Here is a 23585-nt window from a genome sequence, read left to right as displayed (position 1 = left end):
CATTGCTCAAGGTTTTTGATGGATATACTAGTCTTTAACTTAAATTACTCAACACAGTTGAAGACTAGAATACATTTGTTTTAAATATGTATTTAAATAAATGGCTATTTTAAAAACCAGTAATGAAATTAATTACTAATATTTTAAAAATAGGATATAACTTGTAAATTGGCTTGACAGGTTAGAAAGGAAGTACACATATGCCAGAATGCAGTAGCTAAAAACTGGAATGGTTTTCTAAATTCTGCTTCATTTAAAACATTTCATGTAATACATAATATGAAGCAGAAATTTAGGACTAATATCTTAAGAGTAGTTGTATCTAGATGTTAATGAAATACGGCAGTAAGAAGTCAAAAGACTTAAAAAAAAAAAAAACAACCCACTTTAATGTGGAAAAACTGCATTTGTCCTATATATCATATTCATCAGTCATAGTAAAGTATTCATTCCCAAAGGAGAAGATAATGTACTCAGAAAGCCTAGAGGAATGGAAGACTGTCATTCAATTCAGATGAGCTTTAATATTCTGGTGAGAAATTGGGTTACAAAACCCTAAGATTTAGACTGAGGTTTTTACAGATATGCTTAATTAAAACTGAATCCCTTTAACCTTTCTTTAAGTTTTCAAGCAGGTTAAAGTCTCAAACTAGATTTATGATTATATTGTATTTAAATTGAATATCAGGATTGTTTTTAATAAGAATTTCTTTATAAAACTCAGCTTTTCATAAAGAGAACTGTAATTGAATGACTTGGGGGAAGTTGAAGTCTTGTACAAAGAAACAAACATGGAACTTAAACGACAGCACCTCTTCAGTTTAAAAAACTGAAATATGATGGCATATAATATAAAAACAGTCAATTCATGCTTTGTGTTTTAGTTCTTAGGTAGGGAGATGGATAGCAGTGTTTTCTCATACCATTTAATAATATGGTATTGTCTGCAAGTCTTTTACATGTTTGATGGAAAGACACAAGAAATAACACAAAATATTAGTCCCTGATATTTAATCTGGTAAGTTTTTTTGCAGATCAAATACTGGTAAAAATTATAATGGCAAGTGCAGAGTATGTTACAGAACTTAAACTTCTTTCAGAATTAATAATTAAGCTGGTAATTGATAATAGCTTTATTATGAACTGTGCTTAAGAGAAACATGTATAATTAATTTCTGTAATATATATATATATGGAGCATCAGTCCTGCAAATGTAAAGTTTTTTGTGAATGACTTTTATGCCTTAGAGCAGACAATAAAAACTTTGATATTAAGGTATTTTGGCCCAAATTATGGTATTTTTGTACCTCGTTCTGAGACACTTGTAACAAATTGGATAGCTCCTATTTATAGAATAATTCTTAGTATCACTGTGTGTTCTGGAAGAAAAGCTAGAATCTAGTAATAACACCCAAATCTGTATTGGGATTGGAGAACGAAAAACAAATTCAAGAAAATCCTAATACTATCAGAATTCTTTCTGTCTGTTCTTTAAAACTCCATAAATTGAGAGAAACAGATTATATCTGTTGGTGTTCTGGTATGATGCTTTATTCTATCTTAAAAGTATTAAATGAACATCCAAAATCATTAAGATTTGTCAGTTAGTACTTTTAGCCTTTCAGTAGATCAAGTGTGAATCAAGAGACAATTAGTTGAATTTCTGATACTAGAGGCAGTATCAACATTATAGCTACCTTTAAAATATTCAGTGCGTTATCACTGAGAGGTTTTTTGCATGCTGTATTGCTGAGGAACTTGGTGACTGCTGGCAATTTATTGCTACTTTGCAATCAACTATTTCAAAATAAGTCACTGAACTGCCAAGTTTTGAGGGTAACCCATGGATTTTGTTTGGGAATTAGAACACTCATAATTGTATCTGGCCATGCAGAGACTCAGTAGGTTATCTGTAAACAATATTTTAATTAAAAAAAGTTACTGGCTTTAAGAAGCTAGAAAGAATAAGTATGTATATACTAATTTGGAAGTCAGTATTTGATATAATATGTTGTCATACTTGTGGTTTCTGTTCTTTAGTTCCCTTTTTTCTTTTCCCTGCCTTCCCCACCCTCCCTCCCGGTTAACATTGGATCTAAAATGTTGATTGCTCTGGCATGTCTGTTTTGGTTTCTGTGTTCCCTTTCTTGAACTAGTGGGGAATGCTTCTGCTGGGGGTGGAGGGATGGTGGGCTGATTGGTTATGGGGGGAGGTTTATTTACTATTTGAACTCTGACAGGCTTCTTTCAGAGCGGAGAAGGGGGAACTTAAGCCACCAGCCCTCATAATTTGGTTGTCTGACAGCTGATTGGAAACTTTCATATGTTAGAATGACTTTTTTCCAGACTTGACTCAAACTTTTACCTAAATGGAGTCTAGATACTGCTATATGATACTGAACTTCATACTACTTTCTTCAAAGCTTTTTATAGAAAAATACCTAGATTTCCTGAATAAAGACAAATAGTGCTATACTTCTGTGGCTGCAGGCAACTGAAGGCAGTAGACTGAAGTATAAGCTGCTGTCGTGGTTTAAGCCCAGCCGGACTAATCACCACACAGCTGCTCACTGACTCTCCTTCCTCAGCTGGACAGGAGAGAGAAAATATGAGGAAAAGGCTCATAGGTCGAGATAAGGACATAGGGAGATCACTCACCAACTACCGTCATGGGCAAAATAGACTTGACTTGGGGAAATTAGTTTAATTTATTACCAATCAAAATCAGAGTAGGATAATGAGAAGTAAAACCAAATCTTAAAAAAACAACACCTTCCCCCCACCCCTCCCTTCTTCCCGGGCTCAACTTCACTCCCGATTTTCTACCTCTCCCCCCGAGCGGCGCAGGGGGACGGGGAATGGGGGTTGCGGTCAGTTCATCACACGTTGTTTCTGCTGCTCCTTCCTCCTCACGCTCTTCCCCTGCTCCAGCGTGGGGTCCCTCCCACAGGAGATAGTTCTCCATGAACTTCTCCAACGTGGGTCCTTCCCATGGGCTGCAGTTCTTCACAAACTGCTCCAGGATGGGTCCATTCCACGGGGTGCAGTCCTTCAGGAACAGACTGCTCCAACGTGGGTCCCCCGTGGGATCGCAAGTCCTGCCAGCAAACCTGCTCCAGCGTGGGCTTCCCACAGGATCACAGCCTCCTTCAGGCATCCACCTGCTCCAGCGTGGGGTCCTCCACGGGCTGCAGGTGGATATCTGCTCTGCCATGGAGCTCCATGGGCTGCAGGGGGACAACCTGCTTCACCATGGTCTTCACCACGGGCTGCAGGGGAATCTCTGCTCCGGCGCCTGGAGCCTCTCCTCCCCCTCCTTCTTCACTGACCTTGGTGTCTGCAGAGTTGTTTCTCTTGCATATTCTCACTCCTCTCTTCTCCGGCTGCCGCTTCCCGGTTTTTCCCCCCTTCTTAAATGTTATCCCAGAGGCGCTACCACCATCGGTGACTGGCTCAGCCTTAGCCAGTGGCAGATCCGTCTTGGAGTCGGCTGGCATTGGCCCTATCAGACATAGGAGAAGCTTTGGGCAGCTTCTCACAGAAGCCACCCCTGTAGCCCCCCCTGCTACCAAAGCGCTGCCATGCAAACCCAATACAGCTGCTATTAATATCCAGGGAGACATCCTGTCTGAGATGTTTTGGTTTTATTCCAGTGGTTTTGCTGTTTAATCACTTTTTAAGCAGATTATGTTAATGACCCTGCTATTGAGCTGTTGGAAGTCAGGCAATGTAGAAAGAGGAAGACCTAACTGGCTACTATGTAGAATAGTATTGTGTCCTTAGATAATCTCTCCGTTTATGTTCTGATTTCATATGCCAAGCAAATGGTGTAAAGGTACCTTGTGGGATAGTGGGATTTTGATGCCCCTTCCCTTGTCTGGACTGTTATTTGTCTGATATCTTTTCATCAAGGAAGTTGTGTGAATGCTTGCCGGACTCTGTATTCTCTTTGAGTCTCTTTCAGTTGATCAGAAGTATGTGGAATAACGAAATATAACTGCTCTAAGAGATGAGTTTATTGCTCTTTAGAATTCAACCTTGGTGTATGAAGTTTTTTCACTTCTGAAAAAATAGTTATAACATTGCACTGATGTATCAGCTCTTACATTGGAACAAGTGAATGATTTGGTCAATATGCAAGAAGTTCTTCTTTCCCCTGTGAGAAGCAAGGGGAGCGTTAATTTCTGATATGAAACTCCCAAGTTAAGCCATGAGCCTCGGAGCTGTACGGCTATATACTTGTCAATGTGAAAATAAAGCCAGGAGATAGAACAAGAAGTCACTTAATTTATGGTTTAGCTGGAAGTATTGCATTTAAATTGATTTTCTTAATGACAAATGTTAGAATCCAAGCTATCATAGCTATTTGAATTTAGTTCTAGATTAGAGCTCAGTTCATGATTCTTTAGCATGCGAAGGGTACAGTTCTGAGCAAGAAGTTCCCTTGTGCCTCGTTCTGCTGAGATAGGATGTAATGTTTAAATAGTTGGCTAGTTTTGGAAGATCTAATCAGAGATGAGAGAAACTAAAAGTACCAGGCTATTCAAGATGTCTTCTGTGTTGGATTAAGACATATCTGGGGCCTGGACTTTTGTATAGAAGCACTTGTCTTTGTGTATGGCTAATGGGTTTTCTGTGATGGTGTCTTTTTTCCCTAAAAGCTATTCAAGCCGATCATTTGAACTTCTGCTGGTAATCTTCTCAGCCTTTTTCTGTTTGTAGCTATTGGCAGAGTTTTTGAAGTCCCTGTTATCAAACTAAGATATTTCTTCTTGTCTTTATATTTTCAATTTCTCAATAGTCTGCTATTGTTCTAGGTTTTGCTTTCCCCCCCCCCTAGGCATTTTTGGCTATGTTTTGCTGAAAAATCTGAAAACTAAGCAGTAAAACTGAGAGAAGCCTGAGCCAATTCCTCTTTGAAGGAAGCCTTCAATTTTAAGGATGTTTTAACTTTTTATGCCCCTTGCCTTAATGCAGAGCAATATTTTTCTGTTGCAACTTTCCTAAATGAGTTCTTTTCCAGGGGTAAGTAATAAACAGAGATTTTAAGTAAGACCATCTGGGACAGATGGGTATTGCTTTGAATTTATTCTTAAGTCACAAACCACGGATATCCAGTAATGAAGGACCATGGCTGGGAAGAGGAAGGATTAACAAGAGCATCTGATATTGCTAGCAGGTGGAGGGGAAAGTGTAAGCAACTTGGGCAGAATTGTTAAATCTGCCTGTGGAGAGCAGAGATGCTTAAATGGGTAGAGGTGCAACCATTTCCCCTCTAAAGGAAGAGAGGTGGTTGTAACATAGGTCATGAGAATTTTTTGGAATAATGCAAGAATTTAGTGTTCTTGGTGTGCGTAATGAACTTCAGGCAATTTCCCCAAGTGAGTTTCATAGACTGGGCCTAAGACTTTTGCTGTAACTTTTTATTTTGCTCGGTATTAGCAAGTTATCACCTGGTATATTTGGTTCAGTTCATGCATTGTAATCAAGGGATTCAGCTCAACTGGAAAGAGTTTCACAAAAAAACAGTGAAGATGATCAGATATCGGGGTGGGGGGGCGGGGAGAGAAGGTTGAAAGAGTTGGTAGTATTTCCCATAAGAAGGTCTTGACTATCACAAATCCAAACAGGTTCCTTAAAGTAGTTTTCTTGCAACTTCTTACAATATTTGTTATTTTATTCATCTTTCTTCTGTTTTCCCATTTTTTGCCTGAATTGTTTTTCAGACAGTTTAGCTGTTTGCAATTTAAAAAAAAAACACATCAGTTTTAACTCTTTCCACTTTTGAGTGGTTTTTTTCTTGCTTTTTTGTTAAAAGGTACAGTGTTGTTTGGAGATGCTCTTTCTGAGCATTCAATATAGGGTTCTTACCATATGTTGGTATTTGAAGTTTAGGTACTGTTTCTGATGTTACACTCCAAATGAAGGTCCTGCTTTGGACAAAAGGCACTTAACTTACGCCTGTGTCTGGACAATTTCTTCCAGATGTCTTCAATTCTTCCAGTAGGCTCCTAGGGTCTTACCTGGCTGTGTACCCCTCAGTTGTCATTCATTTTGCTTTCAGGACTGTATCAGTGTCACTTGGATTATGCAAATATGTTCTAAACGAGCATGTAATTTTTCTAGTTCATACATAATATATTGACCTACTTTCTACCTCCAGCTCCTGTTTTGCCCTTAAGTACCTTCAGTGCTTTGGGAGCACTCAGGAGCCCTTAGATGACTGATGTCCCCTTATCCTCCTCTTAGTGATGATCACTGACAGACTTGTAACTTAGTAGGTACCATGTTATATGACTTTTTTTCCAAGCCCTAAAATCCTAGTGATGTATTCTACATCTTTTTACCATTCCCTGAACTAAAATAAAATAAATGTGTATTACAGTGCATAAACACCATATATAGTGTTTGCAGTTTTGACAATCTTTTAAGCAGGATTGCTTTATTGCAAAGGTATTGTTGTTCAATGTTGGTATTAGTAGCCTTAGTAGATGTTAGTAGTGTTTGTTTCATTATTTTTTTGATTGACGCTTCAGAGTAAGCTTCAGTCCCCCTTAAGTAAGGGGAAAACCCATCTAAATCTTACAAGCTCTTCTGCTATTAATCAAGCAATAGTTTAGTAAATAGTTTCCTTCTGTTAATGTGTGTATTTTCTGTCTGCTCTATCCAAATACCTTAATAGTGATAGGAGGTTGGTTTGGTTATATTTTGTCCAAACTCACTTCCCCTCTCGATAATCAACAGCTGCTAATTTTTTTTCCCCATAGTGTTGTAACAGATATTTCTATTGGCTTTTTCAGGATGTGAGGATTTTTGTTTTTAATTCTATGTTAGCATTACTTTTCAGCCATTAATTTCATACCACCACAATTCTGTGGTATTAAAATCAGTGGTTTTTGGGGAGGAGGAGGAGGTTGGTTTTACTTTGATCAAAGAAGGTAAAGTAGAAATATTATAATAATTTTAAAATTAGAAATGGAGTATGGTTTCCTAGTGAAAAATCTTACACATTTTATTGAACCTCTTTTGAACATGTATGGTAGTATCAGATACAAAAGTATTTGTCTGCTGTTGCTGAAGTTTATTCTGAAAAAGATGGAACATAATGTTGTACCTTTGAATTGTAATTGGACACATATTAAGATAAATACGCTTAGTATTATTTCTTAAATTGCAGATGACTGGAATCCATTTTCTCATCCATATAAGAAGATGGAGTATGGGAAGTGGGAGTTGTTCATTCCACCTGGACAAGATGGTTATCCTCCTGTGCCCCATGGATCAAAGCTAAAGGTGTTGGTTCTAGATTTACTATGTCTAATTCTTGTAACCCTTCTTACTCAACTGTCCTTTTTGTTTTCTTTTAAATAACTTTATCTTCTCAATTGTTGTAAAAAGCAGAATCAGTTACCTACTTGTGCAAAGTGACCTCAGTGAGTGAAACATTAACATCTAACTCTTTGTGATGCTTTGGAACAGCATATGTGGTTGAAATGTGGATGTAGTGTATTGCATCATGTTACAAGATGAAAACAGTATTTACATAATTCTTATTTTTCAAATTATCAGTAAGTGTAATGTATAGATAAAGTCTTTCTGTATTTGCAACTACTTGAGATTAAGAACCTATTCAAATCTCAATACCATGGTTAACTTTTGTGATCCTTTTAACGATGGCTTTTCAGGTGATCTTTTTGTGTTGCTTTAGTGGTACGTGTGGCCTTTTAAAACTTCTGCCTGTCATTTAGGGAATAAGGCTATTGAGCAGTAGGCTTAGGTTCAGTAAGTTAAACTAAATAGAGCCACAGGGAGAACTTAGTTATTTTATCAGTTGTATTTTGTGAGTATCCACGTGCACAAACCCCTTTTTTTCCAGAAATTAATGGGAAGTTTCTTGAGCCGTTAGATGCCAGGGTTGTTACACTTAGCGCAGACATACCTAATGACAATTATCAGTAGAGTTGATTATTTCTAGGTGAATACTGATTTCAGTCAGAGATGTACTTCTGAGAATTTGAATTGTTGTAGTCAGAGCTTGAGTTCCAGAGATACTGGCTGCTAACAGGGGACAGTAATGTGTAGTTAAGGAAATAAATGTACTGAAATCATCTATAGACTAGGAAAATTAAGAAACTAGTAGCATTTGTATAATGCCACTGTATTTTCAGGACTCCCATCAACAAAACTAACACATGGAAAAAATCCTTATTTTTCTGCTGAAAATCAGCTTAGGTAAAAAAGAGTCTGCTGAAACAAAGATATGCATAAAAATAATCTAGAAATGCTTACTCAATGTATGTGGTTATCTCTGCTTTTTGTTATGGCCTATGAAATTATTCCTAAATTTCAATTTATCCATATTTATTATTGGGATAATCTTTCAGGGATGAGAAAGCTGGTTTTATTTTACAGAGCAGGAAAGAAAACAGTAGTCTGCAACTCAGATACAGTGATTATGCAGTAACGTGTGAGATTGCAGAATGGTTACTTAATATTTTCTATGGTTTTGAGATGTAAGTAGGTTAGATTTCTTGATTGTTGCTAACTTTACCTTTTATGTTGTATCTACAAAACTATTGACCTCACCTACTGTAGAATATTCTATGCTCAGTGTAGAGACGAGGTGTGAATGACGAGGAGTGTTGTTAATTATTAACATAATAGCAAAAAGCATATATTTTTAAACACATTTGGAAAAACTTAAGGTTTTTTTGTCTGTCTACCTATATAATCACTGGTCATATCTCCTATTTTTGAAGTACAGGTCTCTAGTACTTTGTCTCTTTCCATTTGCCATTTTCTTTGAAATATAAACTCCATAAAGCAAAGACGACATAATGCATAATTTGTTTAATATGCAGAATATTTGACTAGTGATTACGCTTGGTACTGATGTACTAGTAAGATGATTTGCTGTAGTTCTGTAGTTGCTCTTAGTCTTCTGAAAAACTATGAGACTCTTGCTGGCGGAGCAGAATGTGAGTTTGTTTTCCTTTTTATTTTAGTTTTTTACCCTGCCACTTCTTTAATCGTGCTTTTACATGGTCAGTTCTAAACAAAGGTGTATGTGTGTGAGTGTCACTGATGCTCAAAATCTGTGATTGCCAGACAGGCTTGTGAAGCTGGACTGTTCTGTCTGCCTGTGAGAGAGATTTGCTTTTGAGTGCATGTATTCTTGTCCTTAAAAAAAAGTGCAAAGATTTAGAAACTTGATGCACAAGTGTACATAATCATTATTGATAATTTCATCCATATGGAACCAGTCCCACCTCATCTGTAACTTTGCTAATAATCTTTCATGACATTTTGTTTTTATTACATGGTGCCCACACAACTGAATCTAACACATCACAATGTGTACTTTCAAAGTATTTAGATGATATAACTAATGTGGAAAAAAGTCTTCAGTTAAGGTAGTTCTAAAATGGTTTATCTGTCACAAAAGCTGGAATGATGTTGGAATAGTCGACATGGTGGGCATGTACACTACGCTCACGCTACAGCTAGCTGATCTTTTTATCCTCTCTCATTCCATTAACAGGTTCAGAAAACTGCTGCTCTTATGTAAGTTTTCTTCAAACTACATGGTTCTGCTAGATCATGATCATTCATAAATATGTGTATGTTGGGGAACACAAGGATTTGTGTGGTAGAGCATAGTTTTGCAGTTCTTTGCTCATGTAGAAGCTGAGAATATTGGATTGTCTGTAGATGAAGTTGCTATGCAGATTGCAGAGTTAATGTTTAAATACACAGGCACTGTTGTCTGTGTGCACTAGACTAGGCAGCAAAAACTATTTCTTTCTGATAATGAAGGTATTCCTTCTTTTTCTAAAGAAGCATAAGGGAATCACAGGTTTTAAAGTTTCTTTTACCATTATTATTCTTAAATATTTAAGTTAAAATAGTCCACTTCAGACATTTATGCAGTGATTTGATTAACCTGCTAGGGGAAAAAAGTCTCCTTCAAAAGGTCCTTATCTTTAGCTTCTGTCTACACTATTTTCATCTTTAGTTCTACACAGGCGAATGCCAAGTTCTGAAATGGTGACAAGGTCATTCCTTTTAAATAAGTAATTTCTAAGCCAGAATGGGAAATGGATGGAGTGTATCTGGTGACACTAATTTAGATCAGGTCAGAAAATATTTTTGTAGGAAAATAAATGAGGAGCAGAGGTCAAACATTTGCCTGTTTTCAATAGTAGTAGACTGTCTACTGTAGCTCTTCAGGCAGTCTCCTCATAAGTAAATATTGAAGGTGAGTAATTAAAAAACCTGCTATAGATCTTCTGATACCTTTCTGTGTGAAGGGGTGGACACTTATAACAGTTGAGCGACTCCCATGTGGATTATGACATCCACTAAACAAAATAAGGTTACCTGGTGGAAAAGGGCACTTTTTTCTTTCTCCCATGGGATCAGGTGGGGAGCTTTGAGTTACGTGAACAAATATAGCTGCTGTTGTGGATGTGTAGTGTTTTGTTTTTTTTTTTTAAACTTCTGAGCACAGATTTAAAAGAAAAAAAAAAAACAAACTCTAAAAACCACTCCAAACCCCCACCTTTGTGCTTTAATAAATTAAGCCTCTTTACCTCTTTCTTTATTCTAATGGGGGTAGTTTGAAAAACAGTCTAGGACAACCAAAGTTTCTTTAAATGTTAACATGCCTGTCATTCGAACAGTGATGGTGGGGGGGGGGGTGGCAAGTGTGCTTATCTTCTGTCATGGTTGAAAATGTCTGAATTCTTCCTTCATTGCCAGAGTATTCTTAATTGCCTTTTCAAGGTATACAGCAAGCTTTTGGAAAAGTTAACATGGATAGGCTTCCTTAGCAAGTCTCATCATGTATCATCATACGCATGCAGGAGTTTAATCGGTGTTCCACTTTGGTTTTTTACTGTTTATTTATAAATTAGTTTTACAACTGCTTAAACACCTGTAAAGTAAGTTTTCATTGTAGTCTGTAGGATCCTAATTTTGGATTAATGTCATCAGAGTTCAGGGGTGGGGACAGTATTGGTAAAAATTGAGATCTCCACACCTGCAGTGGGGAACTTGTTTAATATTCTTTATAGAAACGCTAAGGAATAACACAGGAAATGCAGAACAATTGGAAAGTAGAAGCCAATAAGAATTCAAACCTAGATGAAAATAATTTCCAATTCATAGCTAATGATCAAGTTAAAATATTTTCAGACAGCTAAATAAGAGAAGATAGTAAGATCAGTACTTCTAAAATATTAGCAATTATGATTGAGCTACCTGCTGCCCTGGAACATTGAATAGGAGGAGATCTGTATAGCAGAACCACTAAGTTTTCTTCTGTGAGCTGGAGAGAGTACACGAAAATAGTAGTAATTGGTCAACTTTCTAGTAATGACAATAGATCTGTGATTTCTGAAATGATTTGACGGAACAATTTTATACACACTTATAAATTTATCTGACACTTTATCTGACAATATGCTGGGTAGGTTCATGAAATTAAAACACTGATGCAACTAAACATCACTTGTACATTCATAAAATCTAGTTTAATGTAAGTGCTTCTGGCTTATTTCTCTTGAGTTATGAAGGTAAGGGTCAGGATGGCTGACATGCCTCCATAATGCAACTTTTACCACGAGCAAGGTAAAGATCGGGAAGCTGTCTGTAAAATATCAGTGATTAAATTTGTTGGTTTCTTATTACGTTTTTGAAGCCATATGAGGTTAACTACAAATGGGTAGCTTTCTCAGCCTTTATGTAATTGAGTGTAGAGTGTAGACAGAAAAAAAAAAAAACAAAAAACAAAAACAAACAAAAAAAACCCCCACCCAGTTGTATAGTTAATTTTGATGGGGTCTTAACAGATCATTTCTGGGCACCATAGCAGCCTTCATAATTTCTCTGTGTATGCTGACAGAACTAATCATATACAGCTCAGGGAACAAATAACATAGGTTTTCCCTGGAAAGGTCACCTCAGAAAACAGTAGAAACTTTTTAAAAACTCTGCATTCTGTCATTTGCTAAATCTATATCCTTTCTTCCTTCACATACGTATCTATGTGTATGCGTATATTTAAACATTAAACTTCATAGTTTTTGAGGTAGTGTCTTGTATTGTAATGAGGTGATTAGATTTGATATCTTGTGCACTTGTTAACACAATATTCTTCTATTGATATTCTAGACTCTTGCATGTTTGAGTGGTTTTGGTGATTGCTGAACAGTAGTTATAGGTCTCAAGTTCAATACAAAATTGGGGCTGACATGAAGAACAGTCACAATTTTTTTATCGGTTTGTACAAAATATTTTAAAAGTTCACTACTACTGGTTTTGAGTAGTTTTCCAGTCCAAATATATAACCCTTTTTAGTATTAAAGGGTGCAAAGGAGGAACTACTCTGAGTCAGAACACTAACAGATTAATCATGGTTAGCAGTACCTAGAAGTACATTTGTACCCATGAGGTGCTGGGGAGAGGTACTGTACTGTATCCTGTACTTCATAGTAGATCTGCATGCTCTGTGTTTTAACTTGTAAACCTTGAAAAGGAATCAAATATGGTGAGCCAGGTAGGTTAATCAGTGTCAAGGAACCACTGTTAGTAAAATTCATCAAGTATAATTACTGTCACTGATGAAGTAGATGGTGTTGCAGCTGACCCAACTGATCAGGAAGTCCAGCAGCGTAGTACCAGACTGGCTTCGAGTTCAGGTCTCATGCACTTCAAGCAGTCTGCAATCAAAATATGAAGGCATTTTTAATGAATGTGAAAACCCAGGAAATTTTTAATAGCAGGATAACAAGCTGGTGGTTAGGATGCTAGTATACAAGTGTTAAAGATGTGGTGGGTTTTCTGTAACATAAGATGTAAATAGTATGTGTGGTCAGACAGCTTTTACAAAGGGAACCCTGGGTACCCCTAGCAGAGGTATGGAACTTGATTTCAATGGGAAGCTTCCTGAAGAAGTGTTCACTGTTTTCTTATGTGTACAGCTATAAACACTTCTAATGTTTCTTGTTTTCACCTCAGCTGGGAGGGTGGGAAATATCCTTGCTCATGGTCTGTTAAGACATGAAATTTAAGTGACATGGAACTTAATGGTGTGTAGGATGGAAAAAAATATCACCATGTCTGCAAAGTTGAACAGTGAATGAAACAAGTGTTCTTCAGCATTGTGGTATAAAACCTATGTGAAAGAAGGAGCTGACGTGGTATTCCTGGCATTTTGAACTTTAGGGAACAAGGACTTAAGTCATCTAGCATACACATTTATAGACATCAGCGGTGCTGAATGGGGAGTAAAGCATTAGTTAAATCTGTGACAATACCCTTCATGTGTCACTGTTTGATTGTGAGCCATGACTCTTCAGCAAGTTATTGTAGACTTCTGAGTTACAGATTAGGTTTACTAGCAGGAAGAGTTGTTATCTCATTGGGAGGTAAATGGGCTCTTGACTTTGCCTGTTTGGATTTGGTAAACAATGTGCAACTACTTGTGGGCTCATAGGAGAGGTTGTAGCAGCGATGAAGCATTGTAATGCAGTGGACTGTTGCTTTTTGGAGCCCTTTTTGCAGACTGAGCTCAGCCCTTCAGAATGTTCCTGTTCAGTTATCTTGGCAGGCTTAGTTCTCCTTTGACTTGAAGATTGCACAGTTCTTTGGTAGGAGGTTTTGCTATTTAAAGACTTCTCCCTTAGTTTATCCTTACAGAAGACTAATTGCTTCAGCTGATATTAGGTGTGTATTAAAGGAAAATGTGGGGGTTTTTTGGAGGAAAAGGAGGAGGGATTTTAAAGAAGTGGTCTTGAAATGGAATTTGAAGTCTGAGAGTCCATATTAAGTACATATGAACATGGCTGTGGTTTTTGGGGGAATTGTTTTTGTTTTGGAGATAGGGCCACTAATTAGGTGAAGCTTCTGGCACTCTCTTCAGTGTGACTTACTGGTACATACTTCCTAATTTTCACCTGTATTTGTCTATAATGTTAAGAGAAGATTATAGGTCAAGGAGAAAGTGGAAGATAAACTTTGGTATTCTAATGGACTTATCCCATACCTTGGATGCCCAAGTCTTGTCAGATGGAGTCTGTACTGGCAACACAGCCAACACCGGAGCTGTTTGAGGAGGACTTCTCTGAGGTGTTATGATAAAGTATTCAAGGTATGCTACTTTGAATATCAGAAAGCAGTTAAGTTAATGTACCTAAGAATCTATAGAGAATGTCAGGTGAGCTCATCCATGACAGATGACCTCGGAATGAAGGGAACACATGATGATTCTCTGCACTTTTTTATTATTTGCCAAAGAGAGTGTGACCTAAGGTGTTAGGGACTCTTGAGTCGTTGGGCAGGGAGACAACAACAAGAGGAGGGAGAGGACAGTGGAAGGACCATTTGAGGCTATAGGCTACCCCAGTTATAAAACACCATGGGAGTATGTGACAGGAAGCGGAGGTGTTGAGCATGACCTGCCTCATCCCCAAAAGACGTTTTGCTGTCGGTTTGAAACAGCTGTGCATGGGAGCATCAAAAATGGAGCATCCTATGCCACAACCACCCAACTGCAAGGTGCATTATGCAGCAGTTGTCTTTTATACAAGCGCTTTATATTTGAGGATAAGTAATACTTAATGCTTGGGTGCCCCTATTACATACTTCAGCAGCTTCTTTTCTACTTGACATGGCTTGAAACAGCTCTAATAAGTTACACTTACTGTGTGTAATGTGCTTTATTATTATGGTTGCTTTTCAAACCATGCTTTCCTACCCCAAGCCTCTCAGTTACATAACATATATGTGAATGCTTTTATATTATGTTTACAAATTTTCATAGTCTTTGAGCAACATCACTGTTGTTATAGTAACTTGATTATGGTTAAGTCACAGTGAGGAAAAAAGTGTTTCTTGAACTATGTATTTTAGAGATTCCAGTTTACCTTTGACTTAATAATTTGATTTTGAAAAAGGCTTCTTTCAGTCTGGAATCCAGAGTTTGAAAAAGTTTTGAATGCTGTCCATGTGGTGTTTTCCTTTTTTTAAAAAAAAATGAACTGGTTGTCTCTCAATACTTAATAATGCCACCTTTGTGTAGCTAACAGTTATAAAGCCTATTGTTTCCTCCTGTAGAAATCCATGTACTTTTAGGGTAGTGAAGTGTTGTCTCTACACTTGTGCCTGAAATCTATTGGGAATGTTTCCATGTGATATGCTTTAATTTTTAACAACTCTCCTATGGTTTCCTGGATTTTAACAGTTTGATTTTTTTTCCTATGGTGTTTTTATCTCTATCTGCATACATATTTTTATAATACTAGGTTACTGTCTCCATCTTCTGAATTTTTCATACTCAAATAGATACTATGGCATTTTCTGTATTTTTTGTTAGCATTTACTAATTTCTCTTAGTTTTCTGAGAAGCATGGAAATGGGAAAAAAGGGCAAAAGCTTTCCTTTTTAATCTGATGTAATAAACTAGTTAAACATGTTCTTAGGTTCTTCACTGCAGTTGAAATGCTTAAGTCATAAATGGAGCTATATCTCCCTCTTTTGGAAAATGGAGGTATGACTTCATGACTTGGCTTTGAAGATAGGCTTTTGCTTCTTTCATATCTTGATTATATTTTTTTTAATTTATTTTCTTTCCCCGGGGGAGAAGGGAAGGGGAAAGAAAGGGGAATTGTGAAGAAAAACTCAATATCCCTAATAAGTTTGGAATCTAACAGCTGATGTGATCATATATTTACAGAAAAATAATCTGCACAGCAAATAGAGCCCTCTCCCAATGGCTTCTAAACCACACAGATTCTTCTGCAGAACTTTGTGAAACTTATAAGCCACCTGAGAAGTATTACTGTGTGTCTGATAGCTAAGGAGAATTTTTTCAATATTTGATTTAATGCTTGTCCTTTTAGCAGATTTCTTTGCCAGAAAATTGCTTGGAAGAAAAAAACCAAACAAAGCAGACAGCTTTGTTTTGCCTGACTTAATTTTGACAGTAATCTTAAATTGATGAGGGAAAAAAAGTTGCCGAAAAGGGAGTGTTGGGGTAATGTGACCAGAGTGTTCTATTACTTTTTCTTTCCAGTGTAACTGATTTGCAGTTTAGAAAGGAGAACAGCCTGGCAGAAGCAATACGCTGTCCATTCTTTCCAAAACTTCTTTTCAAGGTTTATAGTCAATTTGCTTGTTAGGAAATAACTTCAGTGACTGCAAGCATCTTGACAGATACGCTTGATTTCTTGGTTATTTGAGGTGGTAGGAATAAAGTATGGTAAAGATTTTCAGTGGAGGGTGAGTTCTGGAAAGATCTCCCTTTTTCCATACCTCCTCCCCCACCAATTTGGGTGGAGAGTCCATTTGGGATGGTACTCCCGGCTAGAGGAAGCTGAAGTGTTGAAAAACTTTTGATCCCTTTTCCTCCTTGCTGCCTCTCCTGAGCTTTTAGGCAGGGCTGTGCAGTAACAAGAAGAGTAAGGCACTAGTGAAGAAGCAATGTTCGCTTCTTCATTCTTTGCCTTCTATTTCTGAGGGTATTAAAGAGGGAAATGTTTTATCTGGTGTCTAAAATCTGTCAGGTTGAATGAGACAATTCCAGAATAAAGTTCTTAACGGTGCTGTTCTATCGCAAATTTTTGTCAGGCTTTTGTATTTTTGTCTAAAACTTCTTTAAAGTGAACTGTGTCAGGTAAGGAACTCTGAATGCAGGTCCTGGGTTCTGCCACAGGTTGCATTACCTTACCAGAAAGTGTTCTGCTGTGGTTACATGTATTAAAAACCAAACATACAAAAACATTGCCTCTAGGCTCTAGTGCTTCTCTCACAAACCAGGATGACCTGTAGAAAGAGAATGGTAATAGTTGCCCTGTGGTTTCCACTGTGTGCATGGGAAAGGCAGGGGTGGTGATGTGACTATTTACTCCTGTAAATGGTCTCAATTTTAAATCATCCACTGGCAGAAGATTATCAGAACTGTGTATTCTATCCTGGGTGCTAAACTCAGAATTGGATAAGCTTTGTGGAAGAAAAGTACACAGCTAAAGTGTACAGGGAAAGGTATTTTCAGCTGATAGTAAAACTTCACTTCTCTATTTCTGTAGCAATTTGAGGGGGTTGAGAAAAGGATGAACAATTTAAGAAAAAAGAAATACGATCTTATAGCAGGATTGTATCAGTGACTTGAATGCAGGAACTGTCTTTGAAACTGAACTGCATTTATGAAATAAAATCTAAGACCAGGTTTTCTTACAGCAGCAATATCTCCTAAGTGTAAAGTTTTGGAGAGATTAACTTCTAATGGGTTCAGATTCTTTTGTGTTCTTGTAAACTTGTAGTGATTTATCTTGGTTACACTATTTTTGCAAAAATAAAAATGTAAACTTTTCTTTGTCTAAAGTGTATATTATACTAAAAAAAAATCTTAGTGTACAAGCAGTTGTTTCCTTTCCCAATGCACTCCTAGAACAACTGAGGGAGGGAAATACCTTGATGTGTAATTTGTAATAAATTTCATGTAGTGGAAAAACCTGGTTATGTTATTGCAGCATCTAACATAAACTTCCTTAGAGTCTTTAAGACCTAATCTTGTCATGCTTTTAGGTTTATGGTTGAACTTACTTTCAAGTCAGGGGTATGTTATTGAGATGAGGTGGTGTTTCCACCTGTGTTCTTGTGGCTTTTACATTTGGATAATCTTGTCTCAGAAATGAATAAATATGAAGCTAATGAAATACTATAAACTGTAAAAAAATTGAAATAACAGCTTATTCCCTTATAAATAACAAGTCACTGACATTTCCATATTTATATTAAACCTAGTCCACTCTCTCATTATGTTAGCTATCGTTGGTTTGATGGCCAATTTAATTTCATTGTTGTATTAAAAGCCGCATATACCAACAATCATTCCAAGTGCTTTCAAGCTATTGAAGTAATGAAATAATAATACAGTGTTTCAGAGTAGTTTATTGGCTTACATATATTCATCAGTTATCTAGTTATCACCTCGTTTTCTTCTTCTCAACTCGAGTATAAATGATAAACCACTATGTAACAATTTTCCTGAACCACAACAATATCAGTCTTAATTTTTTGTTCTTTAAGAAAGAAAGTCCAGCAGGTGCTAGTTTTAAATGAAAATAAATATCTGAAAAATAAGGAACTATCAAGACAGCATGGCTTATTTTTATTACTAATGTTTGACCCTGTATCATCATCAGTGGAAACAGAGGCAGACAACTTACAGGAACATATCATAATTGAATACAATACTCATGCATGTAATTAAAGTCTGCTTTAGATGCACGAGCTGAAAGCTAAAGGAGTGGATGCTGGGCAGAGAAATTGTCTGATCTTGTATGTAACTGTCATTTGAACTATTCTGTTCTGAAGATCTGTGTATGTGTACACTGGAAGATGAGGTAGCCAAATGAAGCTGATGTGAAGAGAAGGTGAAGGTAGGTAAACACAAAAAGAACAAAAGGGGATGCTTATAAGCACTTGAACACTTAGTTTTATCCTACAGCTTACTCCCCATTTCATAAATTCCTTATACTCTAGTGGGACAGACATGGAACACATTGTCGCTTTGATACTAATGTTCTTGTGGGATTTAAGTCCTGCTTTGTCTTCCAGCAGTCCAGCATTGTGAAAGTTGGAATGCACCTCTGCGCACCGGTTTTCACATACCCTCAAAGCCAGCCATTGTTGGCTATATGTTTGCTCTTATTACAGCCATACGTTTCAGTTTTTCTAGTGATTTTTATTCAGGTTCGAAAGTTCTTCAGAATTAATCACTTCAGCAGTATTGATGGCTTAAACCTTGGGTTACCAGGACATCTTTTCACTACCTTGGATCTACTCATCTATGAAATCCACTGCACTAATTACAGTGGTTTTGGATACTGAACTTCAAATGTGCTGAACATTTCAGACAGAAATGTTGAAAATACACTGAACATCCCTATAATGGAAAATGCAAACAAACTACACATTTTTAACCTTTACATACAAAAGATGAGCAGCTTAGGATAAGCTCTTCACTTTTTGTTGTTTTACACTTGTGCTTATATGAATCGTATATCTGTGCCATGTCCATTTTTAGAGTAAATTGACTTTTTAATAAATTTTGAAGGATGTTTTCATTCTGTTTCTTTCTGACATTTGCTTATTTGTGTGAGACCGTTTATTTCCATGTATTTATACTGATACTTCACTTTGAATGTCATATGATTCTGGCTTCCAAGGTCATAAAGGATTTTGAGTTTTTACATATTAATGTGTGAATGTTTTTACCACTAGAGGAGGGGAAAAAAAAAACCCCCAAAACTGTTCAGGTGAGCTATATCTAATGTTAATATAGGCAAATTCTGCATGACTAACTTTGAATTTTCCAGAATCTTGTGTTAGAAATTTCCAATGGGTAAGCCAACTTGGAAACTCTGGGGAGGTGGGGAAAAAAAGACTTTTAATACAGAGTTCTAAACAGGTTAGCTGTTGTAAGATACTTTCCCCTCTCCCACAAAAAAAAAAGGTCATGTTGCCCCTGTATTATGCAGTTTGATAGTAAAAATACTACTCTATCTTATGTTTCAGACAAAGAGATGTTTAATGTAGATGGCTGCAAGTTCTCTATCTGGTTTTTGTCTTTGCTTTTCTGTCTTCTAAATTTGGGCAGTGTAAATGTAACTCTAGATATGTAGATTTCTTCTTAACTTAGTTTTGGCTATTTCTTCACAGTTTAAACACACAAACTGAGGAGGATGTATTATTTTGCCTAGGAAACTTGGATTTCCTTTTTTTCCCTACACTTGTCCTCTTGTTGGAGTGTTTTCTGTAGTGGCCAGCATTGCTTCTCTTCTCTGACAGTTTTACATAGCTCATATTCGTAAGCATTTAAAAGATGACTTAAATCACAAAGCTGAAGGAAGCCAAGGGTGAGCCATAATGTGGGTATGTAACTGTAATATGAAAACATATTAATGACAAAGAGCTGTTTGGTACATACCATGTGTATTAAATGCCTACTGCAGAAATTCTGCATATCATGCCTAATTGTTTATTACATGTGACAGCTAAGTTTACTGATTTTCCTAGCAACCTCATCTGTATTCTTCATTATGTTCTTAAAAGCTAGCAAGATGTACGCTCTGTTACATGCTCTCAGAAGCCAGCTAAAATGAAAAAAAAAACCTGATAATAGAATCAGAAATACAGTGACTATTTTTATCTAGGATTTTCTTTAGCTAAAGCTTAAATAAGTGCAAAAGAAACAGGTTAGTTGTGATTAGAGGCTAAACTTTTGCCAGTTTGCTTGGCCCACTTGACAAATGCATTTCATGCTATAGTAGTATGCATTTTTAAAGCTTTATTTGATGGGGGCTGTAGTGTTTATATCAAATGGTTTCCTCATAAACCTTAAGGAAAGAACAGGGACATAGCTCTTAAAAATGAAGTAGGTAAATCCCAAAGCCAGTTTTGAAGAAGCCTATTTAATGAACATCATGATTTTATATATGTTCTTTAGAGAAGATTAATTAGAAAATACAAACTCAGCTGTAAAATGCTGATGAACTAAGTGGTAGCTAGCTTAGGTTATGCATCATAACTTTTAAGAATTAGCTTGAAATGGGTAAAAAAAAGCAAATTTGGAGCGAAAGTACACTATTTGCTAATTAGACTTTATAGGTACTTTGTCAAAAGGGCTGTGTAATCACTATATTCAGTATTCTTTATGCATATATAACCTGTAGCAGCAGGTACAGAGTATACGTGGCAGTTACTTCTTATATCGGAACACTGCAGAGAATGGACCACAAGTAATAGTTTGGGGTAGAGTAGAGCCAAGGGTTGTTTATCTGTTTCAGTTTTATGTGTGTGCTTTATATTATTATTCCTTTTAATAAAACTTACTTATTTGTAATTACTTGTTTCGAGAAATGCCGAAGCAAATATGGGAATGAAAGCTGTTGGGCTATTTCCATTAGTTATTTTTGTCAGTCTTGGGCTGAATTGCTATTTGTTTTAAGGTGCCATTCAACTTTTTGCAGGTTTTTTCACTCATGCCTCAGCTAAGCATGATGATGTGAGAGCTCTGTCTCAAACTTTAAATATTATCTGAAGTCTTTCTACTTGTAACTTATTAATCAACTTTCTACAACATCAGGAGAGAGGAACAAGACTTTGATAGAGTATAGAGCTTGGTGATTAAGGAAAGGAAAGATTCAGTAAATGGGATTCACATAAAATTAAGAAAAGGATTAAGCAAGCATAGGAAATGAGAACTGAAATTGTTAGGGATCACTTGATAAGAGGTCTAAGGAAACTATGCTGATTATGCTTTTGTAAACAAAAGAACAGGTTTCAACTTAACCAGCTTTAGTGTTGTAATGATTCCTTTTCTGGGTTAGCTATATTTCTCTTGACTAGGCTTTCTCTGTGCACAGCTCATGAAGTTCAAAAATGACAGCAACACATGAGCAAAACTGAGGTTTCTATGACTGGATATATTTGGAAAATACTGCTTAAGAAGACCTACACTGTGAAGAAGGCAACAAATTTTATGAGTACTTGTTTAAAATAAGTGCTCCCCCCACTTTTTTAGATATTTTCTGACAATTACATGGTTAAATCGTATGACTTCTCTTATTGGATAAATGTATCCCGTTCTTTAGAACATAGGAGGTTTCTTATCTTTGCATAATAAAACTGAAAGTTAAGTTCTAAAATAAAAATAAAACTAAAAATTTAGATTGTGAACCTTAAAATAGAGCAGAGTCTTAAGTCTGTTAAGACTGCTAAGTGTGTAAACCCAACCCTTGCAGAAAGTGGTAGATTAGCACCACCTGTTTATGGCTCTGCATTGTTACTATCATAATATGACAAATACATGTATGCCTCTGCTTCTCAGAAGTTTCAGAATTCTGGCCCTGAAAGTGTTTCAGTTCCTGAAAAGTCTAACTAATAAACTTGACCTGATAGATGCTTTGAATAAAAGCAAAACTAGTACTTAAAATGGCTTCCGAAAAACTGGTAAATCAATTGCACTGTTGCCTTGGAAATGAGCAAAAATATGGTCAAATTTGAATTGTGTGACTACGGAACAACAAAAGTTCTTACATGATTTCAGAAGGATGAGATGCAGAGATACAGTTACTTAATATATGGTTTTCTCATTGCTTAATGGATTAAATTAAAGAGTATGCATGGCTGGTTTTAGTATTTCATAATAAATAAACTAACTTATTCTTTTTCCTCCTCCAGTATTCACCTTTGGATTAAACCAGTACTACATCTAATTAAATGTTCTGAATTTAGATTAATTACCTCCTATTTCTTAAAATAAAATGTGCTTATCTCAAGCCTGTAGAATATAAATTACACTAGAATATTAGAGAAAAATGAATGCTAACATGAGTAGCCTAGGTATGGTTATTATATGCAGTAATTATCTTATTTCTGTAATGGGTAAAGTGGGACAAATAAAACAAGCAATAACATCATCAGAAGTGTGATTTCAGAAAGAGGAGATAACTTTTAATATTTTAAGAGTAACTTGCAAATTGTCAATGCTGTCAGCCAGGAGGATCTTCATAGTGTTGATATAACTTGTAGAAATACGCTTTTGGCCAGCTTTGCTAGCACAGTTGACAGAAGAAATTTTCCATGTAATGTACAGTGTTTTCAATAACTTTCTCAGCTTTTTCTGATTAGGTGGTTAGTCTCAATTACACCTTCTTACAAACCTGTTTTGAGTTGCAGGGTTACAATAATATACTGGGAGAGACACAGCAATCATACTTCCTTGCTTTACCAACTTCGATTAACTTACTGTGTATGCATATTTTCATAAGGATACAGGCAATCTATCAAAATAATGAAAGACACTTGCCACAGCTGAAAAGGCAATTCTTTGATAATTGTCTTCTTCCAGACTACTTGTTAGGAGTTGAGAGAAAAGACAAGTCACTTTTTAATCAAAAAAGAAAGGAGAAAGAAAAATCTCAAACCTCCTTTTCATTTGAGGCTTCTTGTAGCTCTCCTTACAAAAAAAGCCCCCCAAAACCAACAAACAAAACAAAAAAAAACCTGTCAAATTCTTAACAAAAGCAGAATGAAGAATTTCAGGACTTCACTTGCTTGTACATTTCTGTGTTACAAATTTGCAAACCTTCTGTTACTGTTTTAATGGCAGACAAAATACCAAGCAAAACCAGAGTGATGCTGTTCCTTCTGCCCTGATGAAGGGAGGAGGTGAGGTGGGGTGTGGAGAGAGACAGAGCAGGGATTTCTCTGCATCTCAGAATGAAGTGAGAAAGAAAGGCCTGACAACAATTGGCTTCATAGGATAACTGCTTTAATTAGACAGAATAAGAGAAGGAATACTTGTAATGAGGAAGTCACCTTCAAATGCTGGGCACCCCGCATTTAGCGTGGCATCAGACAGTGCTCTGGTAGGTTTTCCCAGGGCATGCTGTGTGGAGCAGATCCTGTCCTTGAAGAGAGGCTCTCCCTTTTGGTCATTGAAGCTAGTACATAATTTCCTTACAAGAAAACAACTCTACTCCTAAAGCATGTTCTCATGAGAATTTCTTGCTGC

General features: G+C 36.5%; 1 protein-coding gene across 1 annotated transcript in view; it reads left to right on the top strand.

The window, feature by feature from the left end:
- GBE1 (1,4-alpha-glucan branching enzyme 1) overlaps window positions 1-23585 on the top strand; it is a 169176-nt gene that overhangs the window by 41435 nt on the left and 104156 nt on the right. Inside the window, exon 3 of the mRNA XM_059826351.1 lies at window positions 7179-7294. Coding sequence (XP_059682334.1) covers window positions 7179-7294 — 116 coding nt within the window. The remainder of the gene's footprint in view (window positions 1-7178; window positions 7295-23585) is intronic.

This window comes from Gavia stellata, chromosome 1 (genome assembly GCF_030936135.1).
Source record: "Gavia stellata isolate bGavSte3 chromosome 1, bGavSte3.hap2, whole genome shotgun sequence".
Classification (NCBI taxonomy): domain Eukaryota; kingdom Metazoa; phylum Chordata; class Aves; order Gaviiformes; family Gaviidae; genus Gavia; species Gavia stellata.
This window is presented reverse-complemented; position numbering and strand designations above follow the sequence as displayed.